The sequence below is a fragment of the Porites lutea genome, chromosome 3 (assembly GCF_958299795.1).
Source record: "Porites lutea chromosome 3, jaPorLute2.1, whole genome shotgun sequence".
In the NCBI taxonomy this organism is placed as follows: domain Eukaryota; kingdom Metazoa; phylum Cnidaria; class Anthozoa; order Scleractinia; family Poritidae; genus Porites; species Porites lutea.
In genome coordinates this window covers 42,339,148-42,360,137 of record NC_133203.1, presented here as the reverse complement: position 1 = coordinate 42,360,137, position 20,990 = coordinate 42,339,148, and the positions used below count along the sequence as shown (strand labels likewise).

Here is a 20,990-nt window from a genome sequence, read left to right as displayed (position 1 = left end):
TTCGTTCACGGTAACTTATACCTACCAGCTGCCTCAATATTCTTTAAATTTCAACAGTTCCTCTTAGAACGTTGTCGAGGTTTTCAGTGATTAATTTGCACTAAATTTGAATAATCGTTTTAACTGAAAAGGTTCTCTTTCAGGTTTGAAAGACATTGTACGTCACGTTCGAGAAGAACAAACACCACCTGCCTCGAAAAATGAAAACATTCATCTGAAAAATGGACGCATGCCGTCAGTAGACGTCTCCAAAGTGTTCCGTTACTACTTTCCAGGGGAGTTCTCCATAATCATGACTTTCCGAACAACGAAGATTACAAACGTTTATCTGTTGGCGATGTATTCATATGGCAAAATTATGACTTTAGGGGTGCGATTGACCCCAAAAATGTTAAGTTTTGAAAGAAACTCTCTTGTCCTTAATCATCGCTGGTCTTTGGACTTTCCTGTTGAAACACGCAAGGGACAGTGGTACAGTTTAGGTATTAGTGTCCAGAAAAAAGAAGTCACGGTCTATTGGAACTGCGAAAAGATTGGAACCAGGAGCTTTCTCGAAAGGCTCTCATTTATTCCGGACTCACTTGGTAAAATTTATCTCGGAAAACCACTGCTTGTGTCCTCTATAGAAAGTTATGAGGTGAGCCCTTATCCACTTACAAATTCTCCAAACTGATCTCCATACATTCCCTTAAAGGAAGAGTTGAGAGAATTTGATAAAAGATCAAAGCATTTTCTCTGAGGTGATCATGTACTGATATTGTAAGAGGAGAAAATTGATGTTGGTCACTATTTTTGCGTAGGTCAAGACAGCGCGCCAACTGTTTTGTAGTACAATGATCTTGAGTAAAGTGTAATTATGTGTTCATACATAGCATCAAAACACAGATCCTTTTCATGAATAGCGCCCTAATATTCAATCTTATTAGCCTCTCTAGCTTCACAGAATGATGATGATGAAGTGAACTGCGGAATACAGTACTGTAAATACAGACTGAGGAGGGCATGGGTTCGAATCAGAAATCGAATCGAATCAGATTAAGTTGCAATACACCTATTTGGCTAACTCAATGTTGTACCCAGTTCGAACCCTTTGGGAATAAAACGTTTTGTTTCAGGAATTTCGACATCATTTAAATGTGAATGCCATATTACAATGCAAATACAGTACACAAAGAACCTTAACCCCGGGAGATTTGAATTGGGTACAACGTTGAGTTAGCCGAATAGGTCTATTGCTTAAATTGCCATTAAAACTGTTACGATGATATCTTCATTTAAATTTGTATATTTCGCAGTTCATATCATCGTCTTCATTTTATGTTTCATCCGTTCACGACGGGTAAAGTCATTTAATTATTTATTTTGACTTCCCGATTCTACACAAGGTGCTTTCCGCGGATCAATTTAGTGTCTGGGAAACTACCCACCTACCCCTCCCCTAAGTCAACATTAACACTTACTTCTCACTTAGAGCAAAATGTTGGGTTAGGGGAGTGGTAGGTGGGCAGTCTCCCGAAACCTAAAGTGATCCCTTTCCGCGCCGATGACTTCATTTCATTAACATGAAAACCTGTTTAGCGTACTTTTTATTAAGATACAAACCTTTTGATTAACATATGAACCTGTTTAGAGTACTTTTTATATTATTTTGGTTTCTTAAATTTCTTGTTTGATTATTTGCCAGATTGATGTTAGTGAGATGTACTTTGTCCCAGACCCCGGTGCGTCTAAACAACAGTGTGATATTCCAATTTTCAAACCAGTAAGTTAGTTTAACTTAAGTTTAACCATCACTCTTTTTACCAGTAACCTGAGATCATTTTGCATCAAAATGAGTGTAAGTGAATACTGACAACCTTATAACAAACAAATTCCGATGGAGGCAAGCGTGCGCGGGTTTCAGGTTGGTCCAGGGAATGGGCGAATGCGTGTAAGTTTTAATTTGTTACATGCCAGATTTCTATGTTTTTGAATTTTATGCTAATAATTCGACCTACAGTTGTGGTAAAGAGACTTAATGACGGTTCCAGGTGAAGTTTACGTAAGAGGACATTTTCCGTGATTTGTGGTGGATCTGAAGAGTTTAACGATAGTTATAGATAAAGCGGTATTCAGAGAGGATAAGCCTTAAATGGAGAAATATCGTTGTGGTCTGGACAGCCATGAATACATAGCTTTAAACAAATTCAAAAGGCCTTGTATGGATTATCTCCCTTATTTGGCCTAAAAGGTGATGCGACGCTGAACAGGGTATGGTTTTAGGGGTCAGAGGCTTAAAAAGGGTAGAAGAACAGGCGCGCGTTCTGCATGCGTGCTTACGCGTGGTACCAACATTTTTTCCTTGGAGAAATCTAATTATAGATCATTTTAATTTCCAAAATATATTTAATACTCTATACGAAATGAATGAAGGTCATGAAAAATGGCCTCGTGTGGTAAACAGGGTCGCGAAATGCACGGATTTCGTGTTAAGAGTGTCAGTGTTTGAGGGCCTCAGCGCCGGACACTGGTACCCAACCGAGCAAAATATAATACACTCTGTTTTTATTAGGAACTTCTGTAGGATGATTTTGCTGATTGTTGATTTGCAGAACCTACTTCCATTTGAAGGCAGCGGAGAAGACGACGAAGGATCCGCCGGTGGTGGTACGCCAGATATTGTTGACCATCCTCAAAATGAAGGTTTGTCCCGGGAAAATCGTTGATCTCTCTCTCGCGGTGACCATGGTGGTTTACGGATAAATTTGGAGAAAGTGATGTCTGATTGTTAGCAGAGTCGAGTATCGTAAAGGTTTTTATTACGCCCTGATTTCCCACTCCGGTGTTTGAAAACTTATGCATCGAAAGAAAAACATTCAAAGTATACATTACATTTCTTGATCTTTTTACTTATCGTCTCTTTCACTTCTAAGAATGTCCCAAATCATAGAAAATCTGTAAAACAAAGCAGCACGTGGAAGTACTGTTGGGTCTCACTAAAGGATTTAATCCACAGTCTAAAAGTTAGAACTAAATAGTAAACAATTCAAAGCGTGTGAAAGTACTCAGTCTGCTAGAAGGTTTCATTTGAATGGTCCGCGCATCACAACCTGAGGTTTTTGTCCTCAGAATTTTTAATTTTAACGTTGAAAAAAGTGAAAACCGTAATACCTGGTCTCCGTAGATAATTGGCTCTAGATAGGGAAAGATTCAACTATCTGAGAATGGAAAATGAGAAAGGGACTAAAGAAGCACATGGCTTTGAATCAAATGCGTTGCCCATGCGTTTTTATGGAAATTAGCTTTACTCGTGTTCGAGTGTTCCTATTACTGTCCGTACTTATGATTGTCATGGGTTTTGTATTTAAGCCTCTGGTTCGAATAGTCGAGAAACCGTATATCCCATGCTGTGACATTAAAAAACTAATTGATTGATTAATTAATAATTGATTAATTGAATTGAATTGAATTGAATTGAAGAGTCTTTATTGATAGATTAAAGCAAACACTCGCAGGCACACGTGCAAGTGTACAATGTAAAAAAAGAGAAATTATTTATAAGAATGCAATTAAGTTTTCTTACAAACATTAAACTAAAAAAGTTTAAAAAGGCATGTTTACAAAACAACACTTGAAGTGCTCCGTACGAATGCGTGGTAGTATGTAATCATGGCCACGTTGACGGAGTGATCGATCTGTACGTTTACTTGTTAGAAGATCTTTCAAACAACACTGAGTATCCGTAATTTTTCCCAATAGTTGTTTATCCCTATCTCGAATCACATCACTGAAGGATATGCACTTGTTAATAATAACCATATTTCGTTGCTCGGTAACATAATCTAATCGATCTTAGGGAGGTATTTACCCTCATAAGCGCATCCCCATACTTCAATTGCGCATGTATTGATTGGACACTTTCTATTTGCAGTTGAAATGTCGTGGACTGAGTGGTCCAAATGCTCTCGTTCGTGCGGCAAGGGAACTAGAAAGCGAGTTATGATGTGTGACCTGGAATCTAGTTACACAGACGAGAACGGAATGCCCACCGATGAATGCCTTAAGGCTCTGCAGAATGAAGAAGTCAAGGAATGTTTTCTGACAATCTGCCCGGGTATAAAAAAGATAAAATGCTTTTTTAATTCTTGAATCCACAGAGGATGATTTGAAAATACATACCTTCAATTATCTTGAGGTTTCATTTGTATAAATGGCTGAGCAGGGCTGAGTAAAGTGGTGTAGTTTTGATGGCATTCACCTGCTTCACCTTCCACCTTTTTTGACCCGGGTTGTTGATGCTATATATGGGTTGAGTGTGTTCTTAGGGAGTTTAAGGTTGCGTGCAAACGGACGCAACAACTCCCAACATTGTTGCGCCAACAATGTTGGGAGTGGTGTGCAAACGGATGCAACAACTCCCAACAATGTTGGGACCTGCAGTGTATCGTGGGAAGGATACAACCCATAAGTCTTTGTAAACCATGCGTAATGAGCGTGCGCGGCCCCAACAGTGTTGGAAGAGCTTTGCAAAGAAATCCAACATTGTTGTGCTACGCTTTGACGATCACGGAACAAAAGAAATGTTGGGAGTTGTTGGCTGAAAAGTTTGACTGGTTTCAAACTTTGCGCAACAACATCCAGCAACATGCAAAAGGGGGTGCAAACCGACGCAACATGTAACATCCAACAATGTTGGGAGTTGTTGGCCAACAATGTTGCGTCCGTTTGCACGGGGCTTAAGTTTTTTGAGTGACGCGCGTCAACCGGAAGTGATATTTTTTCTCTTTTGATATGCCTTGGCACCACCAAATTTGTATTGCTAAGTGTCCTTACTCTTATAGAGACGATTTGCCCAAACGTTTGTTCAAAATCAAGTGTGCCAAAAGCCCACTTCCAGTCGATGTGCGTTGCTCAAAAACGTCGCTGCATAAACTACCTGTTGCTTCGTTTCACTGCTCCTAACCCGCGATCAGGCAGCGGAAGAGATATGAGGAGGACGTGAATCGCAGGTTCCTCTGCTCCAAGATGTTTTCCTCGGGTACTCCGGCTTTCCCTCTCCAACACTGGTTGATTCCAATCCTCTAGACTGCGAGCAAAGTTACTGCACGCGAAACCTAAGCATGCGAGTGGGGAAGCCGGAAGCCGCGAAAAACGAGGGCGTAAGCCCGAGAAGAAAAAATATGGTTCGCAATCGCGCTGGATGAGATAAGAACTAGACGGATTTTAAGAGAAAAGGCGGACTGCAAGCAGTCTACCAATGCAATCCCCTTAAGAACTCATGAAAACTACAGGACGATTTCTTAAGAGCCCTTACGGGTGTTTTGTGGGTAGACAAATCACATTTACTCTTCCTACTTTCACTTTTTTCACTCTAGCCCAGTGTGATCGACCATGTTTAAATGGAGGATTTTGTGCTAGCCGAAATCATTGTCAATGCCGTTCCGGTTTCCATGGTGACCAATGCGAGAAAGGTCAGGATGATTATTTTATTGAGTTTACGACTGTGTACCATTTACAAGAAGTTTCCGGAAAATCCGGTTGGAAAGTACTGTTCGGGTCGTTTCGGTGGGAAATTTTCGAGAGTAACGGAACATCCTGTTTTCCCGGTAGGAATAGGGACTTTAACGACGCGGACGGCGACGAAAACGTCACAAAAACAATAGGTTTTATAACCAAAACAACAACTTTGCACTTGTATCACGCTCGTTTGTACATTTCTTTACCCGTTTTTGCACGACTACGACGTGAAAATACCTAATTTCGTGTTTTATGGAGTACGTAAACAAACAACGACGAAATGCTATTCCTCTTTCTGAACCTAGATATGGTCCCTAGAAATTCAACTCCAGGAGGGTTCGCTTACATTTGATAAAGTAAATGGGTAGGAATAATTGCGATAAAGACTGGAAGAAAGCAAATTCACTTTTTAAGCGACGTTCTCTTTGCCGTCGCGTCGTTGAATCTTAAAGTCCCTAATATTTCAAACGGAAATACGTGTTCCGACTTTGATACCAGTTCCAGACTTTTGCGTCAGTCATTTTGAAAGTGAAAGTTGTATCCTGCGTAGCTGGAAGGATGATCGTGCCCGGGGTACTTTTGTAGCGGCGGAGCCGCCACGCCAAGCGAGTGTCGTCTCCACGTCCGCCGCCAAAAACTACGGCGCTCGCCGGCTAATTCCGCCAACCACGGAGGCTATGAAAGAGACGTTATTCGGGAGTTTTTGCTATGAACTCATCACTGCCGTGCATACCATTTATGGAGTAAATTGATCTGCCTGGACAGTTCTGTTTAATAGTAGAATTCTCTTAAGAGTTAAATGGTTCGGCCAACCAGTTTTTACCAATAGTAAGCTATCGGCGAGCCAGGCGAATTACCGACTGTAAAAGATAGGCATACACAAAATGGTGCTATGGAAGGATGTCAAAATCTACTGATTAGAAAAATATCTTCGAGAGAAAGCAAACAGAACTAACTAACTGTTTTAATGAAATGCAATGAAATATTTTGTATGAATAAGATGTAATTTTTTTGGCAGTTGAATGCAAGATTCTGTGTCGTAACGGTGGAACTTGTGTTGGGCCGTATAAATGTAGCTGCCCACCAGGATATGGAGGAACACAGTGTGAAAAAGGTACACTGCAAGCTTTAGTTCTTAAAGATCTAAAGATACACTTTTTCCTTTTACCTTTACTAGTAAATTATCCGCGTAACTTTGCTGGGTAAATAGGAGTAGATTTCCTCTTACCCGGGAGAAACGCCTAGTCTACCGCGTAGAACGTGTATCGCCTTGGACCGCGATTTTCTAGCGATGGAGATCTCTGAACTAAAGCCGAATGCGAGCGTTGCGAACTGCAGTCGTATTCAGCAAACGAAAAGAATCTCGAGCGAAGGGACGAACGATGATGATGATGATAGGAACGATGATTCCAGCAGGCGTCAGGATAGTAGAGGAGTTATGGTTCAACTTTCACAAAATAAAGGATTTCCGTCTTAAAAAAAGGAAATGCCCTCTGCTTAACCCGGTTAGTAAAGCGCTAGACTGAAGGCGGCTATAGAGCCAAGCAGAGAAGTGGGGCGAAGACAACAGCCGTCAGCCCTGATGTCAGTCATTTAATTCTTATACTTTTGTAGGGGAAAGTTCAAAAGCGCCAAGGGAAATCCACAATTTTGTGGTATTGTGGATGAATGTGGTGGATGGGTTGGACACCTTGCATGAGATCGTAATGTCTGATATATTTCCTTCCCCCATAAGGCAAGCTGTGCCCATAGTTCCAACAAAACTTAACAGTTGACTCTTAAAAATGGCAGTTTGGTGTAGGTGCTTCATGTACTTGTATGCTTCATTAACCTTGACCAGACTCTCCGTAATTTAATTAACCATATAAGGGCTATATTAATGTGTCCATAAAATACCAACAAACAAAACGTAAACAAAGTTGGTCTGAGCTGTTTTATCCAGTCACATAGCCCGTATGATGTTTTTATTTATTGCAGCATTGTGCAGCCCGCCCTGTCAGTTTGGTGGACGATGCGTTCGACCAAACGTGTGTCACTGCTCTCCAGGATTCCTTGCGCCCTACTGTAGACGTAAGTTCCTCGTTAAAATGAATTTTCGCGCTTGCCTATTTTCCCTCAAATATCAATGAAAACTTACTTGTACTACAAAGCACAAGGCGGCCCACTGCGAGTTCATTTGGCTCAACAATTTATTCAAACATGTGATTTATTTTTTGCGTTCTTAGCTTCTTGTAACCCAACCTGTCTTAATGGTGGAGTTTGCGTTGGACCGAACAAATGTCGCTGCCCCAAAGGCTACACGGGAAGTAACTGCTTGCAAGGTACGCTGGGATGGTTTTGTTTTCATTTAAGTGAGGGCAGTGGGAGGCCGCATTGGACATGTCTGACGCTAGTTTCTCTTTATTTTAATAGCGGTCTGCGGACAACCCTGTATGAACGGCGGTGTGTGTTACAAGCCTGACAAATGTACATGTCATTACGGCTGGCATGGGAAGAGGTGTGAGAAAGGTGAGACAACAAAAACAGCTTCATTTTGGCATGGCTACTGCAGAAAGATGGTGGGGTTATACGGTGCATATGCCATAAATGCCTTATTTTATGGGCAATTTGTGTTAGGCCGCTAAACAAGGGCCTCCCTGCAATCCCGCTATCTGATCCCACCAGTTACACAGGCCTACCAAACATAGACATGCAGCATGACAAATGACTGAAATGCAAGTCACCCGATGATAAAGAAACACATTTCCTAGGTTAAGGAGAGTCGGAAGCGACCCGACCTCTTCCGCACTTAAGTATTTAACGATCCAGAAACTAGCATTGCCAGAGGAAAGCTGGTTAGTGCGCTGCCTTCTGCGCTCGGGAGGCTCCGTGTTTGATTCCCAGGCATGGCCTCAGATTCTTGTTTCGACTTCTTTCTTTTTCTTGGAACTTTTGAGTAGCTTGAAATAGCGTAAAACGGGGCACTGATAGAGAGAGGAGGGTAAAATGAGAGCACAGTAGGCTTCAACTCGTAACAGTAATTCAAAAGACAAACCTACCGCTTAGGGGCGGGAAGTTTGCGTGTCTCCGGCCCGAGCGAATGCGAAGGAGACAAGCGAGTCACCAACACGAATAAGGATCTTAACCTTTACTCACCCGAAAATTCATAGAGGGGGGTCATTAATCTGTTTCCTTTTGGTGACTATGCTTGACCATAAAATACAGTACTTCTGGAAAAATCTTCATTGAACAACTGGCCGACTGTATTCTTTTGCAGCGGTATGCAACCCTAAGTGTCAAAATGGCGGCACGTGTATCAGACGAAATCGATGTTCGTGTACGCGCGGGTATTCCGGCTTTTACTGTCAACACGGAGTGGTGAGTATCAAGTGAGTATTTACCTCCTAAACTCAATCCACTCTACCCCACCGAAACACAACCCAACCCCATCCCTCTGTATCCACCAATACAAAGGAATCTTGTCGGCTCGGCTCTCAAGGCTGCTTGTTATTTGATTTGTCTTCTTTTTTGTAATGATTGCTACAATTGCTGAAAAAAAAATTTTAAAAAAATCCTCAGCGATCGAATGGCATATGGTTGGTTACTTGTGGTTTGTGGTAACATGTGGTAACAGTAGAGCTCCTGGTGCCTGGTAACGATCGCACTACGAAATGTGCGCGGTACTCAGGTGCGATACTGACTGGTCTGTCCCGGGCTCGACCTGGGTTGCTATCTTCAGGTCAAAAACGTTTCTTAAAAATGGACGCGACCTTTTACGAAAGGGAAATTTGCCTCCGACGTTCGCCCCTCGCCCCTTGGTCCCCGCCCGTGCTGCCGATCTACTTTGATTCAAAGGAAAAATAAGAGACTGCTCGCAGTCTACTGTACACGCAGAAATATCTAAAATCTTTTATTTCGTTTCAGGTAAACAATCGTAAACAGCGAACATGATATCACTGGTGGAGGGACGACCACTGATAAAGAATTAACGTTCTCCTCAATTTGACAATTTCCCCAACGGCCGTAAAACGTTCGTTGGACTTTTTCCCGACGTCAGGATGGATCTTAGAATAATCCAGATTAAATTATGTTTGAAGGATCAATTTTGGCCAATAGGCTTTCTGTTGCATTTAGAATCAGATCAAAGTCGTTCTTGAACATTTCAAGGGCTCTTTACGAAACGCGGTGGTATATGTAAATTGAGTGAGGCAATACCCTTCAGTGGCGGATCCAGGGGAGAAGTCCGGGGGGCCTCTCTCCCCCCCTTTTATTTTTAGGCCAAACTGAGGTCCGAAGGGCCGAAAAAAATTTGAGACCGCCCCCTTCTCCCTTATCTCAGGGTCTGGATGGTCTGGATGACTGCCCCCCTCCCCCCCCCCTCCCCCCACTCCGCCCATTCTCTGAAGATCTATATCCGCCACTGGCCTTTCACTCGCGTGGAGAAATACTGCGGAACCTCCATATAACGAAAGATTGTTTTTACCCCAGTGAAGTATAATATATGGGAAAGTACCTCGATATAACGAAACCTCGTTATAGCGAACAAATTTTGCCAGTCCCTGGGCAATTCGTTATATCGAGGTTCCACTGTATGAGGACTCCGAGGGCGATTTTAAATTTTTAATCTGTGGATAAAGATAATTACTTAAAAGCGCAACCGTTCAAATAAAAGCAGCTGAAAGCGGTACAGTACTTTTTTCTGTGGTACTGGGTATAATGCTGTACAAGGTGGCTCAAAATTTTGATCCTGTGAATGTCAGCGTCTGAAGTGTACCAATTGAAAGGCAAGCTTCTAAGCGGTACTGTGATACTGTTCATTGGGCTACACAGGCCAGGGTGGTTTTCCGAGTCTTTCATTCGGAATCTAATGATCTAAATTAACATTTGATATAAAACCTCGTTATAGAACTTCTGCATGATACTATTTGCTTCTCATTTCTTCTCGCCCTCACCTCCTCCGCCCCTTAAATAGGTTACTTAGTTTACTCTTGGAAGTAAATAACCTCCTTCGCCGCCTCTCGACGCGCTCAGACCGAAGTCACACAATGCGTGGGGATGCGGAACATTGCGTGACTCCGGCCCGAGCAGCTGCGAAGGAGACTAGTACCGAAGTAAATGGGTCAGCTATCACAATGTGTTTGTTTCTAGAGAATTAACTTGACAAATGTATGTATTATTTCTTATAATAACAGATATTAAATAATGTTTTTCAACGTGTTGCAGAGAGTTCACTTCGATTCTTTACCCTACCCGTATCACTTGCAAGAGGGCTTGTGGCCCGGAGGGGTACTCCCCTATAATAGTGACGGGGGTGCTCATCGGAAAATTTCGAGAACACCCCTAAAGGGTACCAGAATCTTGTTTTATGGGCGTGTCCCAAAGTCATTTCCACCCCTAAGAGGTACCAATTCAACAATAACAAATAATATAACTGGCACTGCAAATTTTAATAGTAATATAGGCTTTTTTGAAAGTATTGCCTTAAATCTTTATCGTAATAAAGCTTATCGACTCTGGCAGCAGACATTTTAGGTTTTAGCACCCTAAGCGGTACCAATCCACAAATTTAAACCCCTAAAAGGTACGACGAGCACCCCCGTCACTTTTATAGGGGAGTACGCCCGGAGGGCTTGTGGAACTGTGAGATGTAAGGCCTACAGCAGGGTGTGATTTGAACGAGAGCTCAACGCTCCGTAATTTTCTCAGTCTCAGGCAAGTTAATGCAGGGTTGAAAGGTGGTGGAGCTACCGTCTTCGTTTTTTCCGGGAATGCTGAGTTAAATGGTTCGTTGGAAGCGAAGAAAATTTTAATTGACGGAGTTGTGCATCACCCCTATCGTTATCACCCTTTAAAGCTTCCTAATTCTTTTATGTCGATTTTGTTCTGTTATTTTACCTGGAAAAGGCAATCCACTTTTTTTACTTTAAAGTCAAAAATATATTTATTAGGGAGACACCTTTTAAAAATATCTATTATTGTATCCCTTGTAGAGGTTTTTTATATATGGGCCTCTGTTGGGGTTGGTTTTGATTGAAAATCAAACTTGTTTACAGCTTCAATTTTACTACTTGCCCCTGTGCGATCCCTGAGTGGCCTACGTATGCAAAACATTACTGTATATTATTGGCGAAAGTTTAAAATGTGCGTGCTGCGTTTTTGTGGCGTTTTGAGTCTCTTGAAACTGCCCCCCACCCCCGCCTCCCAATAATACAGATATAATAAACAAAAACGCAGAAGAAGACAATAAAAACATATGGTAAGTTATCTTTATTCATCTTTCTTACCTTATATTAACATTTGAGGTGGATCAAAAGCTGCAAACGCTTGTGATTATGAGGCATTTCTCCCTAGTACTTGAATAAAGCCGAGAGCAGGCGTTTCGAATTACAGCAAATGTATGATGACATCACATGTCGCGCGTGACATCACAATGCCTTGAATCCTCCTGTAATCAGCGAATCAACTTGGTTGTTTTCCTGTCCTCGTGCGATCCTCAAATGATCTACGCCCACTCTCGTGACTCACGTGAGGAAATAAGTTTCTGCCATCTTCTTTCGAGCGAGTGCTTGGTTAATGGGTTATTTCATGATTAACTCTCCCAGCATTGAAAAGGCTTCATTTTCAATCTTTCTGTGACCTACGCCCCGAATCACGTCAGCTGCCGTGATCACGTTAGGTAACTTTTTTAGATTACGCGCGTGACTCATATACAGTGACCTTTACTTGTAGAGCTCGAGGCTAAATCTTGGAGATTTGCTTATGCATACGATTGAATCTCTTAACGCACTCTTGTGTCCCTAATTTGTTTTCACTTGGATTAATTCAAAGTGAAGATTGGTCTTACCTGGTAAGTGTGTAGGTTCAGTTGTAACGTTATAAAGTCCGGTTCTTCAGTATTCTACGATTAAGCTTCACGGTATTTGTAACTGTAACAGTTTGTCTCTTAGTCCTTCATCCGTGTTAACCGCGACCAGAACTAATTTCCTGTTTGCTTATTTTTTATACTGTAGTTCTAATTTCTCATCATAAATCTATTATTATGACATTTTTCTGTCAAATCCCGTAAATGGATGTCGCTGACCTTCAGGATCCTGCAGTGATTTCAAATTCGTTCATTTTTGTTACTTTTACTTATGTTTATTATGTTTATTTTATTGTTATCATTACCATTATAACTTCTCTTCTTTCCACAAAATGGTTAATTAATCTCTTTAGGCGTAAAAAAAATCAAGGGACGCTAGGGTAACGCAATTTTAAGCATTTATTTATTTATTGGAAGAAGGCAAAGAGGTAAAAACGGGACTTCATATGTAAGTTACTGCTCAAAGATATTTAATCACGAAATGATTATAATTAAAACGAAAAAGAATTTTTAAAAAAGTGGAAAGAGAAATGTTAGAACTTAAATCTTTGTTTTCTATACTAATTATAAGATCTGTGCTTGTCACGGGCAGTCACAAGTAACTCATGCACGAAACTAACGTCCACTTCATAGAGAGTTCGCAAGATTGAAACGAAATCTTCAATCTTGTTCAAAACCGGGCGGTTTTTTGAGGTTTCCTATTCGCCACTTTAAGATTGCGCGGGAGACCGGGTTGAAATGGTTGTCAAAGTGCTTTGTTGACTGTTTTGGGGGACGCATTCTCAACTTGGTAGCCTGGGACCGGGCTCCGTATTGAGGTAAAAAAGGAAAAAAATATCGGCGAGCGAAGCTTTCGCTTTTGCAGGGCTCCTGGTTTTTGTTGTGATTTCTTTTTGTTTGTTTGGTAGTTTCTTGGTGTTTCGGATGGGTGCAAACACCAAATGACGTAACACAAAAGACTCTACCAGCAAAACACAAAGTGAGCCAACAATGTTTTCCGCAATAACAAGAAACACCCGTTTGTTTTGCTTGTTTTTGCAGTGGCTGTGCATCAAAAAAAGCAATAGGGTTTATTAGCAAAACAACAGCTTTGCACGTGCATCACGTTTTTTTGTACATTTTTTAGGCCCGTTTCGAACGTCGTGCTACTGCCGAAACCGAACTCAATTGATTGAATTAAATTCGACTTTAGCAGGGCAGTAGCGCGACGTTTTGAAACCAAGTCGTGCTACTGCCGTGTTGCACGGCAAGCCTTGCCGTGCAACACGGCAGTAGCTCGCCTTGGTTTCAAACGTCGTGCTACCGCCGTGCCGAACTCAATTCATAAACTACAAATACATTAGAATACATTTAAAAGTTTGCTGAACAGTTTCTTTATTATTGTGTTTTGTTTTCGGCAACAGCCGTTCTATTCGACTGAATTAAATTCGACGTCTGAAACCAAGTCGTGCTAGTGTCGTGCTGCAGTCGAGCTACAGTTAAGCCAGCTTAGCACGGCAGTAGCACGACGTTTGAAACAGGCCTTAGCCGTTGTTGCACGACTACAACGTGAAAGTGCCTAATTTCACGTTTTATCGAGGACGGAAGCACAAGACAACAACTTTCCTTTTCTTTTCCTGAACTTTGATACAGTCCTTTAGAATCAACTCCAAAAAAGTTTGCCAACATCTGACGAATTAAACGAGATGGAATAAGCGCGGTAAAGTTTGAGGCAGCGCGAATTCACTTTTTAAGTGACGTTTTCGTAGCCGTCGCCGTCATTGTTGCTTAAAGTCACTAAAAACTAATAATTATTAAACTAATAATCTGAAGGGAGTGGCTCAGAAATTAGTACAATATTAGGGAGCCGTTTATGCAACCACGCTTTTTGGGCGATGCACGTCAAACAGAAGTGGGCTTTATGAATTCTTCAGCCGTGATTTTGAACAAATTCCTGGCAAAACGTCTCTTTAAGAGTAAAGACCATAACAGTACAAATTTGGTAGCGTCAAGATAATTATATTAAAAGAGAAAAACGCTCATTTCCGGTTGACGGCATCGCTCAAAAACGTTGCTGTTTAGACTTCCCATTGCTAAAAGTTAACTTAAGCCCTCTCCTGACTTTCCTTGTATGAAGGCTATAAAAAACAACTTCCTACCAGACTGATAGCTAATGAAACCAATAAATATGGCAAAACCTCACCCCTATCTGACAATCTACCATGTGCTAAAAGGTTTTTGTCAGATCATCACAATCTCAAACCACGTGACTGAAGCAGTGGCTCGAAAATGGTCGATGTGAGACAGAAGCCACATTTTTTTTGTTGATGGCAAAAAATGAAACTGCAAAACTAAGCAAGACATCATAAAAGTTTCTTAAGTGAGAGAACGGATAAATTACAGACAACTCTGCCCCTTCTCTTTATCAATGCTCCTTCAGATTATGACTTACTGAATAGTCCCAAAAAACAGGGTGCTTTTTGCTATTGATTAAAATCAACAGTAATCATCTAACCACGCGTTCTTTTCTTTTAACCGTGGGTTTAAGGATGACAAGTTTATTTTAGGACCTGTTTACATGGAGGTGGGATACCCGGCCAGATAGTGAGGTAACCCGCTTAGATATAATCTCTCAATTTTAAGGTGGTCACGTTTACGTGATAGGTGGGGTAACCCGCCACATGTTACCTCACCTACCTGCGGTCCCCCACATTCATGTAAACAGGCCCTTAGAAAAGGCTCGTTGGCGCCCCATGATTCCAGTCCTACACAAAAATCCCCATGGAGAGTGCAAATTTAAAAACAAAGATTAACGAACCCATAACAGTCTCACAGCAATGTGAAGTATATTACAGGAATGTGAACAAAAAGCGAGTTCTGTTTGGAAGTGTTAAGAAAATATTTTAATGTATGCAAAACTTTATTGTATACTATTAACCGGAAAATTTAAATGTGTTTAATTATGTGGAATCGAATTGCCACCCCGGGGGGGCACTTAAGGAATTTCTGGGTGGGGATGTGCCGCTGGGAGCCTGGAACCCTTAACCTTTACCAGAGCTAGTTCAGCTGAATTTTGCTACCCTATACTAGAGTAAACTCCCCAAATCCCCCCTATCCTAGAGTAGCTGTGTAACTAGTCTAGATAAAATTTTCAACCAACTGATCAGTTTCCTGAAAAATGATACCGTATTCTAGAGCCAAATGCTCTGATTTATATACCTTATCCTAGAGTAAACTGCTTGAAAACCATACCCTTCACAGCGGCACATACCTATATAACCCATATATTGCAGTACCCCCCCCCCCCCGGGATTGCCACCCAATATATTTCTTGGCGCTATGGGTTACTTGCTTGAGCTGCCAGACATGCGCCGAATGTATACGAGAAAGTCACTTCAGAGATTCCTTCAGCCTTGAAGGTAAAACGTAACTGCCCGAGTTCATGCTGATATCTGAGAATATCAAAGAGTAGATTACCTCAAGACAGTTGACGTGAGTGTTCTCGCTTGTTCAGAAAATAAGAACAGAACCTATTTAAGAACCAAAATAGCCTAAATCCCTGCTAATTACCACGTAAGAACCTGTTTCTTGTTTGGGTGTTTTAACTGCACAGAAAAGCAAAAAAAACTGATACGATATTAGAGGAAAAATATCATAATCAAGAGGCCTTAGAAATATATGCCTTGTGGATAGAATGGCTCGCGAATTCTAGCACATAGAATTAAAAGAAATTTACAATTGTTTTTATTTATTATCATACTTAAAAGGACATAGCTGTCCTGTTTTATCCAATAATGACAAGACCTGAATATAGGAATATATATTAGGTTGCTCGTAGTTTCATTTGTTTTAATAAAAAAACTCAAATATATTAATTTATCCTTGTGTGTGACGAGTCACTGGAGGAAAACGCCAACCCCGGTGAAAACTTTTGGGTATTCACACGTACGTACAACTGATTGTAAGTACATTTGCCACAATGAACTAAAATATAAATTTACCAGTGATTAAAATTGGGCGTTAGATAGTGATATCTAAGTTATAACTGCATTGATAGCTATAGCAGTAGGCTAGTTAGAATATTAGTTTAAAGTCATGGTTGGATCTGCAGAATCTTGATAAAACTGTCGGTGCTCTTCGTTAGGAGGATGAAATTCAATTCAACATGAAAACTTGCAGTAAGATTTGCTAAAATATTCCGCGGTTTTAGTTGGGTCATCAGTCTTCCTCGTTCTCGCAACTTGTCGTTTAAAAAAATCGACTGTGGGCAACTATAGGTTGACTAAGTCATTATTCGTACTTTACAGTACACGCATTGAACTTCAGTAAGATTTGCTAAAATATTCCGTGGTTTTAGTTGGGTCATCAGTATTCCTCGTTCTCGCAACTTGTCGCTTAAAAAAATCGACTGTGAGCAACTATAGGTTGACTAAGTCATTATTCGTACTTTACAGTATACGCCATTGAACTTCAAGAGAGCGTGCTCTGGAAAGTGGAAAAACATGGACACTGCTGTAATCGTGTAAGTACGAATGATCTTCAAATTTTATCACCTTTGTCGTGCACATACTTTCTCAATAGGGATGGGTATGGGCGCTACTCCTGGTTCTCACAAATCTTCTAATCCTGAATCCTTGTTACGTTTATAGCGGCATTTTGCCCAGACAGAGCTAAACACTGAATCACTGAAGCCCCTCGCCAAGTGAATTTTTTTTAAATGTATTTTCCCTTGCTAGAGGGAGCCTTTGTGGCGAGATGGAAAAGCTTTAGGACCCGGGGAATCCAAGACAGTCTTGGACTGGATTCCACACCGTGGATTTCGGATTTCATGGACTGGATCTCCGGATTCCTTGTCAGTGGAACTTGGATCATTGGTGGAATTCCACATTACAGATTCCATTAAGCCTAGTATTCCGGATTCTCCCACAAACAAAAATTTCCCGAAATCCGGATTCCCTTTGAGTCCCCTACATGAAGAGAAAGCCTTGTAACTAAAACCATGCAATTTCATTTTTCTTACTTCTATTTTTTTTCACAGGGCTGGATCTATCACAGGGCTTTTGCTGTTAATCGCATTGGCCTTTGGCATTTTTATTTGTTGCTTGCGTCGCAAACTTCCGGATGGTGTTCCTAAACCACCAGTCTGCACAACAGTGAAGGTAAATCATTGGAAATATACCTAGCCGGTTTTTTGAAAACCAACCTAACGAAATTTGCAGTCATTTGAGTGAAAAGGCATCAAAAGGCTGGTTTATTACACCCGAAGCTCCAAAATCACAGTAACGAAGGAAAGAGCGATTAGAGGGAAAGGAGGAGAAGAAAAAAAAGCAATGGTTGCACTCTTAGTTTTTATTGTAGCAACTTTGGATATATTTTTCGGCCTAGAAAATCTGTAGGTTACGCCGATTTCCTAATTAGCTGTAGGCTCTTAGCCAATTTGAAGACAGATAGAGAGTACAACACAAAAAAGTGTATAATAATTAGCAATTATTGGAAGAGGTTTAGTATGATCTGGAGAGTTATGCGGGTCAAGGCCTTTGGTCTTTGGCTTTGGCGATTAATACGGCCTTAAAGGTCTGTATAATTCTTCAGATCCTGCGAAAGGCGAATCCAATAATTGCTTAATCACAATCAAAGTCATACTTTAAAACAACCTTACCTCGTAAACTTCTACAGCGCGCGCTGATTCCAAATGTAACAATAGTGTTTTATGACACGGAGAGAATAATGGGAATTGATAGGTAGGGGAGAGGGTGGGGTGGGGAAAGATGTTAACAGCGTGTTAAAGCATGAGCCCATAACCTGAAGCGAGCAACTTCTATACTAGGCCCATGTCACGGCGTTTTTTACGGACCAGTTTATTTTTAGACTCATTTTAGGGCACTTTTTCCCGCGAAAATAGAAACTCCACCATGTCTATGAGCGCATTCGAAGTGTAAGATATCAAAAAGGAAAACTAATCGTTATTAAAAGGCAAAAAAATATCATTTTTTTAGGTCTGTAGGTTTTGCTGACTGGTTTGTGAAATTTAAAAGATATTCAAAATTTGCGCCGAAATCGTTCTAAAAATAAACTGGTCCGTGAAAACGCCGTGACACAAACGCATGGAAGTTGCTCGCTCCATGTTATGGGCTCCTGGTTAAAGACATGTTTTTGTCTAATGTAGCTTTTAGGGGTTTTTTGTACTGAAAACATCATGAGGAAAAAAAAATGATCAAGTACTGAACATGCCTCAAAGGAGACTGTTGCAAAAAATAATCCTGGAGGAGGTACCTTTTTGCAAATCCAGACAGATATACATGCTGCTTTGCGAAGATTTCGTAAAATTAGCTGTTTAAACCAATAAGAAATGTAGTAGAGACAACAGCAAAGTTAGCACCTTTTTGCATTCCGACATGTGTTCATCGTGTTTGGTTCTTTCCTTCTTATCTGGATCATTACTTAAAGCCAGGCCATAAAATACGTCAACACATTACTGCAAATATGTTTCTTTCAGAAGGCTAGTATATCCGGTACCGTAAAATTCTGAAAATAAGCCCCGCCAAATATAAGCCCCCCAAACCGGTAACGCAAAAAAACCCTCCGTTAAATCGCCCCTGCAAATATAAGCCCCCCGGGGGCTTGTACTTGGAAAGTTGCCCTCCAATACAAAGTATAACAAAACAAAAACGGTACATTTACTTCCAACTATATGGCTAGCTCAATCGATTTTGAAACGCATTCCCTCCGTAGATAAGCCCCTCCGAATATAAGCCCCTCCAAAAATAAGCCCCTCAAAAAGGGCTTTTGAAAAATATAAGCCCCGGGGCTTATTTTCGGAGTTTTACGGTATACTCTTAGGGGTCATCAGAATGCCAAATTCGAGACTGCGCGAGAATGCCAGACCCGGTTTAGAAACTCGACAGCGAGACTTAAAAAATAATTCGAGACCCCAAGACGTGAACCCGATAACGGGACTTCGAGACCTATCAAAAACGCTTTCCAGACTTCGAGATCGGGCCAAAATTTTCCACGACCAATGTTTTTTCGGGAGCCATTATATGCCCTTACTCTTACTAATAGCTGAAACAAAAAGCCTGTAATTAATGTAACATACTGACGCCTGTTACTGATTTGATATAATAGGTTGGGTGTGGACTTATAACTGCTAAGCTCTGTCCGTGCTGTCAAAAATGCCAGTATTCAAGTATACCAGGAGACTAAAGGTTAAAGTTGTTCTACAAGTGAAATGGATGCAGCCTCAGTTTCGTTCTTTAGTGCTTTCAAGATGTCGCCTATTTGTGTTTTAAAAGTTCCAAAAGATAAAAAATCAAATGAATTGATGATAAGTAAAAAATCATTAATGTGTTTAAGAACGAGTTGAAGTTTAATCACTTAGCATACCATTTTGTGCTAGTAGAATAGTGAATGGTATATATTATAGTTGATTGCAATTGATTGTAAATAAAAGTTTTAGTTGTTAGTTGTGGGAAGGGAAGGGACCAGCGTGGTTGGGAGCCTGGGAGAATAGCCAGAGGAGAGGAAGGGTTGCGGAAGTTGGAGAGAAAAGTAGCTGGAGGTAGCAGTTAAAAAACGGTGGGAACGGGAGTATAAAGAGGGGGAGCCAAGAAAAAAGGGGAGAGCCTGGAAAACTAACAAGGCCAAGCTCAAAGGTTTAGCGAGAAAATCCACAGGCCAAATTTTAAGGCTTTTTTCTTCAAGGGTCCTGGATATAAAACTGGAATTTTGAGGGTCCAATGGGGTCAACCGTCAGCCGTCATACGGCCTAGAATTTAACCATTTACCGTCAAAAAGTCTCCAAGTATTTCAAATCTCACTATTTCAGCTGATCTTCACGGATTTCTGGCTCCTGAAGAATCTCTAAACTGGAAAAAACCGTTCCCATATTCTCAAAACCACTCTTCTTAGACATTACGATGCCTTGCAATTTGCTTACAGATGCATACGAATGGCGTCTCATTGATTTTTCTTAAACAATTGTTTCTGACAATTTTGAAAAATGTAGATGTAAAGTAAACCAATGAAATGATGTTCATTTCTATTAATTTTTAAAACAATTTCTAAACATGTAACTTAAGTCGGAATCATACAAATTACCGACTGGTAGAGTCATCTTTTTTCAAATAAGGCGTGACTGGCTCATGTGATAATTATAAACGGCCAACAAGATCACTTTCGTGATTTGGGGTATTAGTTCACGATCGACCACCAACGCCAATTTACAATTTTTTCAACCCCTCAAGGCCGGTCAACTTACTTATAACACGTGATGTGAGATATGTTTGTACCTCACCAATATACTCACAACAGTATACAGCATTTAATTTCGTAATCGATAACGATTAAAAAACACATCTCTCTGCTGCAAAAGGTAGATTTTGTTCATTTTATTTCGTGTAGACTACATGTATATCAGCTATACTTACTACCGGTGTGACGGGGCGGTATTCGAAGGTATCCCTGTGTTACCCCCATTTATCCTTATGTTACTCGTACAACGGGGGCGGGGGGCACCCCCTATAGTAACCTAAACGGAGAGGCTCCGCCCCGGCAGGGGTACCTTTTCAGCTTCAAGTGTATGAAAGGGATAGGGATTTCGCTAATAAAAGCGTATGAAAGGGTAGGCAAATAGTGTCAATTTGGTCTGTAAAAAGGCCCAGAAGGGCTAACAGAT

General features: G+C 40.9%; 1 protein-coding gene and 1 long non-coding RNA gene across 5 annotated transcripts in view; both read left to right on the top strand.

The window, feature by feature from the left end:
- The window catches only part of LOC140931165 (uncharacterized), a 39,002-nt gene extending 29,424 nt beyond the window's left edge, over positions 1–9,578 (top strand). For 3 of the 4 annotated variants that reach the window (XM_073380919.1, XM_073380918.1, XM_073380917.1), the window contains exons 4-14: positions 144–637; positions 1,685–1,762; positions 2,592–2,682; positions 3,911–4,093; positions 5,355–5,450; positions 6,515–6,610; positions 7,474–7,566; positions 7,722–7,817; positions 7,909–8,004; positions 8,753–8,853; positions 9,400–9,578. In XM_073380919.1, the coding sequence (XP_073237020.1) occupies positions 144–637; positions 1,685–1,762; positions 2,592–2,682; positions 3,911–4,093; positions 5,355–5,450; positions 6,515–6,610; positions 7,474–7,566; positions 7,722–7,817; positions 7,909–8,004; positions 8,753–8,853; positions 9,400–9,426 (1,451 nt within the window). In that variant the 3' untranslated portion in view covers positions 9,427–9,578. Of the gene's footprint in view, positions 1–143; positions 638–1,684; positions 1,763–2,591; positions 2,683–3,910; positions 4,094–5,354; positions 5,451–6,514; positions 6,611–7,473; positions 7,567–7,721; positions 7,818–7,908; positions 8,005–8,752; positions 8,865–9,399 lie in introns of all 4 variants that reach the window. The other variant, XM_073380920.1, reaches the window with a different exon arrangement.
- A 2,455-nt stretch (positions 9,579–12,033) lies between these two features.
- On the top strand, positions 12,034–19,765 carry LOC140929760 (uncharacterized). Its single transcript, XR_012164787.1, has 4 exons — positions 12,034–12,322; positions 16,771–16,838; positions 17,355–17,475; positions 19,442–19,765. It is a non-coding gene; the product is annotated as an uncharacterized lncRNA (long non-coding RNA).
- Positions 19,766–20,990: the final 1,225 nt, after the last annotated feature.